Genomic DNA, 14,562 nt, shown 5'->3' on the forward strand with positions numbered 1-14,562 from the left:
ATCAAACCCCTCCGACTCCGTGGGACTTGGTACAGACTGAGACAACAACAAATCCCTTCCATAACTGGAACGGAGTCAGTCACCAACAGCCAAGCACCACCTGGGGAGATCCACCCACGAAGGGCCCCCTGCAGTTCCCACCTTCCACACGGGACTCCTTGGGGCACGGGTCCAGACGCGGGCAGAAGAATCTTCCCGTGGAGGTGGGCGGGATGCAACCGTGGCAGTGAAACGAGTTTTGACGATGTATGCGAATGAAAATTACTTTTCCAACGGTGCCGCCACCACCATCGCTTGCGATGAGAGCGAAAATCCATGCGAACTGCACGGCATCCAGCAGGCCTCCCTCCCTAAAGCCCCCCCCCCTCTACAGATGCCAGAGGATTCGGGCCATAACCACTTGTGAATGGGGCTGTCCAGTCACTGCCACTTAATCCCAGTTGACACGCAAGCATAGTTATCACAGACTGAGTTTGAGTGGGCCATGATCCTCCGAAGAGGAGCTTGCAGGTGGAGATGTATCTTTTCAACCATAGCTCTAACCTTTTCTCAGAGGCAAGTAAAACCACGACAGGTTCTGTAACTGGGACAAATAACTCGGCGAGGTAGGTCTAACAAGGCATGGGAGCATAGATGTGTATATTTAGCAGGAAACAAAAAATAGTTGCAACACTGAAGGTAGAAATGTTAATTGAATTGTAGGTGGTTCACGTTTTGACTGAACAAAATTGTCCACAGCTGGAAGAACCATCGTCCTGACAAATCTTAAATAGTGAAGTCAACTTGGATCTAGATAAATTCCCCCGAGGTAATCGATGTGTGGAAAGGGTACCAACAGAAGCACCTGGCAATACGCACTCATGGAAGGCAGTCAGAACGCAAGGCCACTCTTACTAGATACCTTTAATACTTAAAATACAGGAGTACCAAAATCTCAAACATACATTATTTAAGAAAACCCAATATATTAAGGTTGTATTAGAACATAACAGTGATAGTCAAAGGGTGAAGGGAGCTGCTGCACGATGGACCAGATGAACAGGGCCAGCTTTGCCTCGTGCGATCGCTTGACCCCATGTGCATTTGCAGGGTCAGATGTAACTTCACACTAGCCAAGATCTCCTTAAACTTCATGTCGTATGCCATGCATGCTCCCCTCCCCCCTCCGTGGTCCAACTTTTGTGTTCGTTAGTCAAAAGGTGCGCTCGGTGGACCCTAATAACCAATCTGCGGATGAATGTGCAGGAAACTGATCGTACAATAAAACCGGACCACGGATCAGGCATGTATGAGTAAGTTTAGAGAAATTATCCTCGATACTTTTTAAGCAAACCCCCAAAAAACTACATAACTTAAAATTCAATGGACATTCTACATTAGAGAAATTCCCAAACCACTGGCACTGCGCCAGCGATTGAGCATGTATAATATAATTAATAACTGTATTCCATTTTCTCTGTGAACGTTCCTTTACACGGATATATTCAAAGCCATGCCTAAGTGAAGGGCAAGGCTTTAAAAGTTCATCATGGCAGATCGAGGGCCCTCCATTCACCCCCTGGAAAGCAATGCAGCGCTCGCCAGGCGGGACAATTACGTGAAGTAGTCATTGATTTAAGTGTTCAGTATTCTTCGACTGCTTCCGCACACCACACGTTATAAGAGCACAAAAACCAGGGATGGGGGGGGGCAAATCCCACCAATGCAGGAGTTACCACGAGCATCGACGTACGGGGCCGGATCCGCTGAAGCGTTTTAATTGGCACTGTACGATAAAGCAAGGCGACACAGGGTCAGTTTGTACAAGTCGTATGTGCACACATTCACACGGACAGCACAGTACAGCACTCAGTTTTGGTTTTAGTTAAAATTTTCAGTGAAAAAAAACCACAATTATTATTCAGGCACCCAGGCGGACACCCCCCCCCCCCCGAGCTGGGGATCCCTTCCGGGCAAAGAATGCTTCTCTTTGGTTTCAAAACGAATCAAACAAAGCACACATTTCGCTCGTCTCGTTACAGTTCACAATCGGAGTTGCACGTAGCACTTGAGATGAACGTCACATTCTGCTCGAGACGCTACAACCACCGGGCATCGTAGGAACTCGCGCAGCTCACGCGAACGCGTAACGCCACTTGTTTGCGGAAAGCACGCATACAAACAACGCTTTGCGTACAGACGCGGGTCGTCGCATCATCCAGGTCAAGAGGCTCGAACCCGCCAGCTGCAGTAGGACTTAAGGTGGCACCTTGCCGGCAGCAGCAGCAGCAGACACCGCCCGTCGCTGCATTTGCAGGTTGAGCCTCGAGTCCTCGGGCTACGCAGGCAAGCGGGTGTTGGGGTGAACGAGGCCTCCCTCGTGAAACGTAACAGTGATGGGCAGCTCTCCAGACCAACGCTGGGCACGGCCGGAGGAGCTGACACTGACCCACAGTGAAAACTCAAGCATTTTAATGGCAGACACCAGACGTTGCCTCAGGCGTTGTCTCATGTCCCAGTCCTTAAGACTCCCCCCCCCCACCCCCGTCCATTACCACTCCTCCAGATGCAATGTAAATTAGTCAGATATGAAAATGGCAGGTGTGTCTCGGACAGAATGTAAACCACAAGTGTCGATGCAGCGCGTGTGCTCAACAATTGTCCTGCTAAATGTATTCAATCCACCTGGGAAATGGACGTGAACCGTGGATTATTTATTTCAGCCGATTCAGACACTAAACAATTAACCCACAGAATGCAACAATGAGATAAAAACGAATGACATTTCATACGAAACCAATGGTTATGGAACGACAACCCTCGCGTAACTCACACAGCCCACCTGCCAGTCCAGCTTCTTCACCAACCAATGGACAACGCGTGCCACTGATTATCCAATTTCCAATTCAGTTGGTGAACATGACAAAACATGGGGAAAGCTGAACTGAAGATGCACCGCGGGGAGGGGTCGAGCGGACTGGAGTGTCACAACTGCTACGCTTATTATTCGTACAATGCAGGCGTGCACCTCACCTATGCATCACATTCAAGAGGCACCCACAGAGGTAATTATGTGACGGGGGCTGTGGGGGGGGAACAATCGTCAAAGCAGAAGGGCAGATCCTGCACATCGGAACTGGACACCCGGTGGCAGGAACGTCACGTCACCCCGACGCGAAATGGAACGGTCCGAAGCGAGGGAGCACAACGCACATCCAAGTGCCGTGCAGCAACTTTAACCTGAACCCCATGCACGTTCATCATCGCGGTCCCGTCTCTAGGTTCGCCCATCACACATCCTAATCAGCAAACTGAGCTCGTCATCGATCACGATTTGAAGCAGTGCTGCGCGTGAACGCACAAAGCCACTAAACAATGCAACTCCCAACTGTGCAACTAGGGCAAGCTCGACATTTGGTTTCTAGACAGATGAGGTATTTAAGTAAATGGTGCACTCCTCCAACATCCACAGCCACTCTTCTCTGTACCCGTTCATCCCAGGGGAGGTGCGAGCACGAGGGTCATGGGTCCGAGTGTTCGAGGGGTCAAGATCGTAGGCGCACGCGCCACGCGTACCTACGGCACTCGGGCGCGCACGCGCACGCACACGAGCACAAACCCGAACCGTACGAGCTACTGTTACAGTAAGCGAAAGTCTGTCTTGCCGACGGTACAAAAATAGTTTTCTTATTTGCATCGTCATGGCCTATGTGTATTCACGTGAGGTTAACTTTCGTGACGTATGTGGCACTGGGTTAACCGTATTCATTAGCCCTTTTTACATGAAAGAAATTGGTTTCAGCGAAACAGAAAGCTACTCGTAAAACACTTTTAATGAACTCAGTTTTGAATAAATCTTTTTTTATTATAAAAAAAAATTTCGATTTAAAGCTTTCGTGACTGCAGGGATTCATCTTCTTGGTTCTTTCGGTAAAGTCACGTAGAAGGGAAGTAATAAAATAATAAAAATAAAACATAATAAAACAATTCTCACGACGTTTCGGCCACAACGCAAGCAGCCGTCCTCAGGCGAAGAAATGTTTCGCTGAAACCAATTCGCCTGAGGACGGCTGCTTGCGTTGTGGCCGAAACGTCGTGAGAATTGTTTTATTATGTTTTATTTTTATTATTTTATTACTTCCCTTCTACGTGACTTTACCGAAAGAACCAAGAAGATAAAAAAAAATGTTTCCCAATGCTTCAATGTGTACTATATTCTTTATTGTCTCATTGTAAAATAATGGTTTGGTCAAAATGGTTGCACTGAACTGGTTTTTAATTTGTCTAACTGCTCATGCTAAATACAAAATCGCACTGTGCAACGTAAAGTGGACATTAAACACCCTGTGACACAATTCGCAAGAGTAGATGCCCCGTATCTGCGTCATTGCCAATATCATGTGAAAATTACCTCCAAAAAAAAATCGGAGCATTTTTAACTACTCGATTCCTTTACAACAACAGTTATGTCATGCAGACAGCCTCTGCATAAGAGATGATTAATCTCATCACGTCACAGCTTAGTTAATCGGTGGCTATAAATTCATAATTTTAGACCGAGTTAAGATAAAACTAGATTTTAGTACTCGGGCTAAATCTGGTTTTCATAGGTGGTCAACGACACGCTCCTAGTCGCAGCGTGTCGGTAACCGCCATATGAGCAACTCACATTACCACGTGAAACCAATCATTTATTATTTCCTACTCGAGCAGGGGGGGCGTGTGGCTTAATTTCAGTGGGAGGCGCTTACCCAGTCCGACCCCGTAATGAGTTAGTGAGGGGCGCCAGATACACAGAAAGTCGTGAACTCAATACTGCAAACTTGTTAGGGAGCCCTTGCACAAAAAACCGACGCCGTAATAACAGCAGCGCCTAAGCCTATTTTTTGTCAACAAAATGCGCATTTAACCAATAAAGGACGATATTCTGTCACACGTTTTTTGCTGTTTGTTAAATGGGACACTGCCGTTGGGAATTTGCACCATTATATTGGCCACCTCGAACATCAAAAGTCTTCGTCGGCTGAACGCACTGTTCATTCGCGTGCACTGCTGGTATGAACAGCGCTTGCCGAATTAAGCAAAATACCGCTGGAACCAATCCGCAATCGGTGAGGACTTAGAATGACTCGGTGATAAACAAGTAGGGTCGGCGATGGACACTGGCTTCCAACGCGATTTTTTAGGGCATCGGTATCTGCCACACAATAAGCACCGACAATTCTTTCTGTTTTATGTATAAGTTCGGATGTACAGTGACTTCTGTGACGCCAGTCCGAAAGCTCACCGTGGGGGTTTCTAATCACCGTCGAAGTGTGCCCTTTAACAGGGAGGCTTTCGCGACCAACTGCATCGCCTTAGGAAGAAAGTGTCGACCCAGATAAATGGAAATGAAGCATTGTAACTAGATAGAAGTCAGCGCTTAAGACTTTAAGGGGACGCACATACAGGTTTACGTACATCTGCACATGCGCACAAATCTATTCACAGGCTGTCATTGAACCTTAAAAAAAGAATTATATCTCTATATGTACAGGACATAACACAAATATAAAAAAAGAATGTACATGTTAAAATCATGTTTTAGAATCCACTGGCTCCCAACACCACTTTACCTGCAAATAAAATTAAATATTTCGAATGAAAAATGAACGTTTGAGGGGCCCACCCTGAAGATGCCCAACGCGGATATCCAGGGCCCCGAATCGTGGATCTTGGCACCCAGGTTGCGAGCCAATGGTGTTTATCAATCAATATACTCTTGTTAAAAACATCACAATGTAATAATTCATTGGAATACTACCACTGCTATATAGTATATACAAAAAAGACCATAAAAACGTGTTAAATCAAACTAAACAATATTTTAAGCATTATTTCACCTGGAACAACCCGTAACCTCTGAAAACTACAAAACCCCAAGATACGATTAAATTAAATTACAATGTCGCCGTGTTTGTTTCCCCCTGCTTCATCATCCGACTGCGTGCGCAATGCGTGGCGCACAGCACACGCCGCCGCACTCAAAATTTAAACACAGAAGCTATCTTAATGGGGACGGGGGAAGGGACATCTGTGCGCCGAGTCGCGCTGAAACGAAGGCAGCGAGGATAACGGATGAGAGCCACGTCGAGCGCCGGACGGGGCAAATATATTGGTGGTCAGAACTAACTCAGAAGGGGTTCACACATTTATCCAGGAAAGTCCCCGTTGAGTCACAGGACACTTTTTTTCACGATGCGGTTGTTGGGGGGGGGGGGGTCCTGCCAACATTCCCAGGAGGGGGATATGATGCTAAGTATTTTGAGGTCCGGAGAAACGCCGATCTCGCACACAGCATCTCTACAGAGCTACGTGCAAACTGTTTAAAGACTCAGAGCTACAAGGAAGGCAAATGAAGAGCATTTAAGCTGCGGCCGACTTGAGGCCGAAAGCGTAAATCTCGAGACATTTCGAACGCTGTGCAGCAATGTGCGCACATGGTGCCACGAACTGTAACATCACTCGAACAGGAGCTCCAGCTGACGCTGCAATGAATAGGAAAAAGCGCTTCCAGGGGTCCCAGGTTCCCTCTAAGAGTATCGTTCCAACCACAGGTCGCCCTCGGAACGGGGTGGTAACTTGTGTAAGACCAAGCACAGAAAAAACGGGTTTTTGCAACGCGTACTGGATCTGCATCGAATGCATTCCCACTCACCGTTCTGCCATTCATTTGGACTGCATTGCTATAAAAAAAGATCTCTTAAGAGTCCGTAAGTGCTGTGACTGCAGTGCCCAATGTAATCAGAGCCCAAAAAGACAAAGTCCCCCATATAGCCTTAAGAGACTGTTGGGGCAGGCGCTGTTAGCGAGCACCTATTAAGGCCGGCACGGCACATGAGGGATTGCCAGTACCACGCTAGGCCGCCTTTGTCTCCCTAGTGGCAATGTTTACACACCGCACCAGGTATTGATTTGAGGAGTTGATCTAGGGGCAGGGGTGGGGAACCTTGCTTCTGCCAAGGGCCATTGGGATATTTATAACATCATTCGCGGATCAAACAAAAATGATCAACTTAAAAATTTGCCTGTTATAATTGGTCAAACATTTAATGAACTCACCCCTGTGATGGCCGGAACTGCTTCTCATTGGCGAGGCGTGTGATGTTAGCTGCTATTGATGATGTTGCTACTCACAACTGCTTTTACAGGTTTGCTCCTAGATTTATTGAATTTCGAGTCTCGCCTGCGGTTGCCTTGGCAGGGCCACATCAAATGATTTCGCGGGCCTCACACGGCCCGCGGGCCGGACGTTCCCCACCCCTGATCTAGGGGATACCCAGGACCGGATCAAATAATTGTCAGTGGTGTTGGCCGTGAACGGGAATCGAACTCGGGACGCCGGGTTCGTAGTGCAGCTCGCCAACCGCTCCACTACCAGTCCCCACAATTCAAGAGCCCCAACACATGCAGGCACAAGTACACATTACGTCCTCGACCTCTAGGTTTCGATCTCATTTACATGACCAGCTGCACACCAAAAGGGGCTCCTGGTGTGGCTTCAAGAGATAAATGAATGCCCTCAACGAAGGGAGTAAAAACTCAATCTCCAATAGAAGTTACCACTCGACGCTGCTGAATGTGCCACGTGAATCGATGTTGAAACACAAACGACCGTCGTTATTTCGATCCAGTTCTCTATTTTTACCCAACTTATTCAGCTGCGAGAAGCGCAGCCAATTTCTAATCGGCTGTTACTCCCGTGCGATGCAGAAATTAATCCTGAGCAGAGGAAGCTACGTCGCCAAAATTCAGCACTTCCACATGAAAGCCGGCAGGCGGCAGACGAGTGACAAGGTAAGGACGTGTGTTCAGCTTCTTTCATATTTTGTCGAAGTCGCAAGACGACGAATCAGAAATCTGCGCGAGTAGCATCAACAACACGTGACAAAGAGCTTCATGGCTCGTCGGATTCCTCCAGGATAAATATTCTCATTCTTACAATGAACACCTCCTGTAATGCTGCCTCATTTGACGAGGAGGACTTGCCCCGAGCGACATAACTTACTCAATTCAGAACCTTACCGAACCCTCATCAAAACATTATTCTTGGCATGCAGTCACATCTCACGTTAAAATATGTTCAACTCGATGAATTGACCCTGGCTATCAAGTTCATAGATTCTATTTTTTTTGCATGAACACAGAGCACCGTATCCCCGTGCCAGCTGAAAGCAGTTAAAGCTCACCAAACGTGCATTTATATTTTTTGTTTAAAGCTGCGCACATGGAAGATTTCCTGTTTACAAACGGCATGCAGTGGTGGGGGGGGGGGTGACGGACAGCTCTCTTCGATTTGCACTTTGTCTCACTCCAAGCACTCTCAACAACCGGGCTCAAGTGATGAGCAGGAATACATTGACCCACAAGCACATTGCTTAATGTAACCAGACCAACATGCCCGAATGTTAGACTCATGTGCAAATGTGAAAAAAGAAAACAAATCCGACATCGGAGCAATGAGAACTGTGATGAGAAAGCAGCAGTGTATCCACGAAAGAAAATGGGACTATTGTAGCCTGCACTAATCTTAATTTACCTAACAATGTCTTATTATTATTCACAAAATAATATGAGCACGCACCACTAATTTACTCTTAGAAGTATGAAGTAACATCACAAAGATGACAATGGATTTGTTGGACACGAGAAGAGAGTGATTGATAGTCTTCAACTCAATGTGGCTGGAACTGTCCGGCTGCATTTCCCTTGGCAAATTAAACACACCCTTCACACTGACCACCCGCCTACAATGCCCAACCGATTGAGGACCAGGCTTACTCGATTACATTAAACGGTGCTGGCGATTCCCCACGCACCTCTCCCAACTGCCCCTGCCTGTTCCAAGTGGCAGCTCGACGAATACTGGGTGAGAAAGCACATCGAGCCATCCAGCGGGCGGACTCTATTGCTCGGGCGGCAGGAGACAGAAGGCAGTGATGGTGCACACATTTGCAATCTTGTGACCTAAAGGCAGAAAGTTAAACCTGAAGGTTTAAAAGCAGGCTGCTCTCTGAACTGACTTAGTTTGTTATCCTTCCCTCGCACCTCCGATTAGCACAATTAGCTACGTAGGGTGCGAAAGAAGTTCAACATCCATAAGAGGTTTTTTTAGTTAGATCGTGTAAATGTGTCGTTAAAACCCGCCACCACCCGACACAGCCAACTAGTAAGGGTTGTCACGTAAACAGAACATGCCAATTCTGGCTGTTGCCTGATGAAGCTAGTTGTAATTACTGGCGAAACGTCGTACTCGGATTGTAAATGCTGTGGCTTGGCACTCCAACACACCGGTGTGCTGTACTAGTGACGAATTGGCACTTTCCGTTAACATGACAACCCTTACTAGTTGGCTGTGTCGGGTGGTGCCGGGTTTTAATGACACATTTATATATTTACGTGATCTAACCCAAAAACCTCTATTATGGATGATATTGGTCACGAAAGCCTACGTGTTAAAAAGTTCAACATACAATACGTACAAAGGGGCGTGACTACACATATTTGGCAATGGAAAACAGTCTTATAATGCAGCATGTACCATTTACAATGTAAAATCCAACTTCAGCTTCTCATCCTCCTTGTGCAAATGAAAACCATGTCTCCCTCACTGTGGAACAAGCATTTAAAAACAAGAGCTGTGTGCGAAACGGACAGCATCGGCAAAAACTAGTTGTGCACTTCAATAGTTGCTTGCGTCTCGCTCGTCACCACGTCTGCAACAACCAGACGCATCACGACGGGTGGAGAAAGAAAACATAAATTACTCAATTCAATCTCAGCTGGACGCACAAGTCTCCTGACCGCACATGTATCACAAACACACACACAGAGCACACAGAGATAATCTTTGGATAATCTGCAAAGTTTTCATACGGATACTTGCCAAAAAGCTCCGTGACCTCCAAGGGTGTGCGTTCAGATGCATCACAAGAGTGTTCAGGGTAGGCTATAAAATGTTGTACCATAGGGCTTCATCCGAATACACTCTGATACAGTTGATCTCTTTATCACTTCAGTAGAAGTACACACTGGCAGATTAACAACTTGAGGGCACCGGTGGGTTGAAGAGAATCCAAACTCAGGTCCAGAGCAACAGCTCATCTTGTCGGGGTGGAGAAAAATGGCCTCTCCACTTCACGATGCTCTGCCCAAAACCTAAATAGCGCACCATGGCAATGCCACAAATATTTCTGAAAACGCATGTAAGTAGCGGCGGCGTTAACACGAGAAGCATGGTTATGCTGGGGTCAGCACTGCCCTGCGGTTCCCATGGGCGGAGGGTGTGACTGCCATGTGGGTGTGCGACACTGTTGAGGAACGTTGGCTGGCTGGCGTGCTTGCCGCTCGCACTCTGGCGGTGCGTTTTGAACGACAGCCTGATCCACCACCTGGTAATAACTGGCCAACGGCTGCCGTGTTTACAGTCTCGGGGTCCCGAGATTGGTGCGGCAGCAGCTGAAGTCCCTCTGCCCCTCACATCAAGTCTCATGGTGGGCTGCACTCACCCGGCTCCTGTGGTGGCAGTAGTTAGGCAGTCGGTTTTTGCAGAGGCTGTGGCAATGATGGGGCAGACTAAGCAAATGCCGTGGTGATGAAGTAAGGGAAACAAACACAAGTTTCTACTGTCAGCAACGACGACCGCTGTTTCTCCTCGAGTCTCCCACCAATGTTGTTTTTTTGACATTGTTCTCATTACACAGACGTCGCACCCTCAACATCCATCGCCACGGCCCGGTCGGCAGCCAGCGTGGTGCTGGCAAGGCCTGGCTGCGGCTGTTGAGGGCGAGGCAGAGGCCACGCGCGTCACCGCGGCGGCTACTGCACGCGCGCCGTGGCGTCGGAGGTCGCGCTGGTGCCGGCGGGCGTGGTGACCACGGTGCTGACGAGTGGGATCCCCGCCGCGCTGATGAACAGCGGGGTGGAGCCCGCGGCACCCGCAGAGCTGCCGATCAGGAGGCTCCCGTCAATCAGGGTCCCCCCACTCTGCAGCGCTGTACGGGGCGGAGAGGCAGTGGAAGGGGGGGGTCGGCATCACTGTCGTCGTCGTGATGTAATATTTCGATTGTGTGCGTCACTCATCCTGCCTAAAATAATGGACGCATGTCAAATCGTAAGAACTGAAGAGGTAGTGGTTTAATTTGAAATGTTCGTTTGTTGAGCGATTTTTCAAAAGCCCATGACAACGGCACACGGTTGGCCTGCTCTTATGAAAGGTGTCACAGGAGTGATATCCATGTTAAGGCAGACGCTGTAAATACGGTGCGAGCACCACATTACCATATTGTTAGGTTTTTTCGGTAAAGTCACGTGAAATCGCTGCCAGGAAATGAGTCTTTGTTGTGTAGAATGGTTGACTGAGCCTATTGTTATGTAGAGGTGGTGCGGCTGAAATCGCTGCCAGGAATGCTCCAAATATGTGTAGTTAAATCTTTTTTGCATGGTTAATAAAATCTTTCCAATGATTACTAACTTAGTAAGTTAGTAATTACTAACTTAGTAATCATTGGAAAGATGTTATTAACCATGCAAAATTACTAACTTAGTAATCATTGGAAAGATGTTATTAACCATGCAAAAAAGATTTAACTACACATATTTGGAGCATTCCTGGCAGCAATTTCAGCCGCACCATCTCTACATAACAATAGACTCAGTCAACCATTCTACACAACAAAAACTCATTTCCTGGCAGCGATTTCAGTCGCATCACCTCGACATAACTAAAGGCGCAGTCCCATTTACACGCACCTTTACATCATCCGCACCTAGTTTTCACAACAAAGGCTCATTCCTAACAGCGTGCTTCAGCCGCACCGAACCTCACAAAAATAATATTCAGGGCCTACCTTGGCTCCTCCCACCCTCAACCAGTATATATACAAGGACTGTTTTCTTGGAATCTCTCTCACTTGATACAGCTATCGTGCTGTGACGGTTCCACCTGAAGACGGAAGCTTGTGTTGCCTCCGAAACGTCGTGATTTTTATTTTATTTTTATTAATTTTAATTTTTTACCTAATGACTTTACCGAAAAAACCTAAGAATATGAATCCTTGCAGTCACGAAAGCTTCAAATCTAGAATCACCACATTACCGTCGGTCAATGTAAAAAAATACTAACAGACCTGTGCCAGGATCAGGTGGTGGAATCAATAGCACGCACTGGTGTGCATTACATTTTTGACACATTCATTGACAATCTCTATTGGTAGCAGCTTAATTAAGAGACAACCCCAAAAGCTTAAAGAGATATTTGAATTACTTTTGATAACAGACATTCAAACATTTTGCATTGTAATATGCTAATTTTGGAATATGTATATATTTTTAAAACCTCGACGAACAAAACCTCACGGGGCAAAACGGTCTCAGGACACAATGGTCAGAAGGTTCTCAACTTAGATTTGGTGCATAAGTTGGGTTCAGCATCGGCCGAACGTGTGCGGGGCGAGTGCGCGGGGTGCTGCCGCCATACTCTGGATGGTGGCAAAGGTGGGGGCCGAGGACGATGCCAGTGGCGCCGGCGTGAAGCTGACGACAGTGCCCCTGAACGACGAAAACAACACAGACAATTACAAAGATCCCCCGTGTAGCCTTAACAACTCTTAGGGAAAGTGCTGTTAGAGAGCACCTATGAAGGCCGGCACGGCACATGACGGGGTGGGGGGGTGCCAGCACCACGCCCAGGACCAGATCAGATAAATCGTCGCTGGTTTTGGCCGTGAGCAGGAATCAAACTCGTGTCACCGGGTTAGTAGCGCAGTGCACTAATCGCTGCGCTACCGCTCGCCACAAACAACACCACCACGGCCACCACGGCGCGGAGCAGGCAGAGTTACCCACACAACCGCCACGCAGATGATCACGCGGAACCAGTAGTCGCACATGTAGAGGTATGAATTTCACGCGGGGAGCAAGTTGAGTGGGCACGGTGGGGTTAGGGGGTATAGGGTGAACAACAAGAACTGACAGGGGAAAAAGAAATTAGAATACAAACACATGACTCAACAAGACAAGGTCAGGATTGGTTCAAAATGCTGCAGCCACTGTGCTTACTTAAATCAACACACAAGCTTTCTGTTAAATTCAGGATGGATTGTAGATTTTCAAATACTACTTATGAGGTCCTTCAGTCTCGGGCCTTCATATTTATTGGAACATCCAACACCTTTTACCTAGAAGTCAGTTCCTAGAAGTTATCGAACATGTATTGATTGGACACTGGGTTTGAGTTATATTTCCAGAAGCATCTTGGGATAGCAATCCACTAATAGTTCATTTGATATATATTTTTATATATCACAGTTGCCGACTACAGATTCAAAGGCCAAAGTGCCAAGCAGCGAGCAACAAAACAGCACTATTTATGAGGGGGAATAGAAAATAATTAAGAGACTTATTTAACTGAGAAAATTTAAAATAACTTGGGGGAAAAGGACATTGGGATGGACAAAAAACAACCTGTGCTGTATTCATATTCTTAGGTTTTTTCGGTAAAGTCACGTAGGTAAAACATCAAAATGAATAAAAATTAAATAAAATAAAGATCACGACGTTTCGGAGGCAACACAAGTCTCCGTCATCAGGTGGGACCGTCACAGCCAGATTAGCTGCATCAAGTGAGGCAATGATTCAAGATGTAATCCCTTAAAAGCAAGTTGAGGGGGGAGGAGAGGGGGGGGCTCATCAGAATGTGGTAGCCAATGAATGGAACGTATCGGGAGGGAGGGGGGCGGGGCTTAAAGACGGCACGGAGTGCCACGTACAACGCATCGGGAGGGGGAGGGGGGGCGGGGCTAAAAGGATGGACGACGGCGTGGACGCGGTTGTGCGCAAGCAACTACTGCTGCACAAGCCAACGCATTGGACAGAGAGGGGGGAGGGGAGGCCTGATACACATGATAGAAAAGAACGAAAATGCCCATGTTTATACCAATGCTGGCTGAACAATGAAGAGAGTACTGTTAAACACTGGGGATGTTAACACTCGGTAAAGGAAAGTAAAATAGTGCCTGTCAGATAAGATGGTCCAAAAAGGTGTAATTAAGTCTTTTTTGCGTGGTTGATAACATCTTTCCAATGATTACTAAGTTTGTACCCATCATCACGGTTGAAATTATGTCTGTATTTGTATATTTGTATGGCTTCGTGTACAAACCTTTGATGGTAGCCAGGAGGTTTGCAGAGAACCTTGGTCTCGGAAAAGACAATTTCATGAGAGCCCACCGAGTTGTAGCAATGATCGGCAACGGCCGAAGAATCAGTTCTGCCGTGTTTCAGATCTGACTTGTGCTCGCGGACACGATCAGAAACATGACGTTTCGTTTCTCCAATGTAGCAATCACCACAAATGCAACTCAATTTGTAGACTCCAGGATACTGTAAGTCAGGAACGACATCCTTCACAGATGGAATCAGATCACGGATTTTATGCACTGTACTGAATCGGACTTGGATCTTATGTTTGTTTAGAATTTTGGAGATCTTTTTGGTCACGCCTGCTATGTATGGTAACGTGATAGTTTTGGTCGGAGTTTCATG

At 47.0% G+C, this 14,562-nt stretch overlaps 1 protein-coding gene across 5 annotated transcripts in view; it reads right to left on the bottom strand.

The window, feature by feature from the left end:
• Window positions 1–4,154: 4,154 nt before the first annotated feature.
• The window catches only part of LOC144933611 (POU domain, class 2, transcription factor 3L-like), a 98,064-nt gene continuing 87,656 nt past the window's right edge, over window positions 4,155–14,562 (bottom strand). For all 5 annotated transcript variants that reach the window (XM_078858604.1, XM_078858631.1, XM_078858595.1 and 2 more), the window contains 2 exons: window positions 12,497–12,567; window positions 4,155–11,012 (listed from right to left, as the gene is read on the bottom strand). In XM_078858604.1, the coding sequence (XP_078714730.1) occupies window positions 10,837–11,012; window positions 12,497–12,567 (247 nt within the window). In that variant the 3' untranslated portion in view covers window positions 4,155–10,836. The remainder of the gene's footprint in view (window positions 11,013–12,496; window positions 12,568–14,562) is intronic.

Source organism: Lampetra fluviatilis, chromosome 1 (assembly GCF_964198595.1).
Source record: "Lampetra fluviatilis chromosome 1, kcLamFluv1.1, whole genome shotgun sequence".
In the NCBI taxonomy this organism is placed as follows: domain Eukaryota; kingdom Metazoa; phylum Chordata; class Hyperoartia; order Petromyzontiformes; family Petromyzontidae; genus Lampetra; species Lampetra fluviatilis.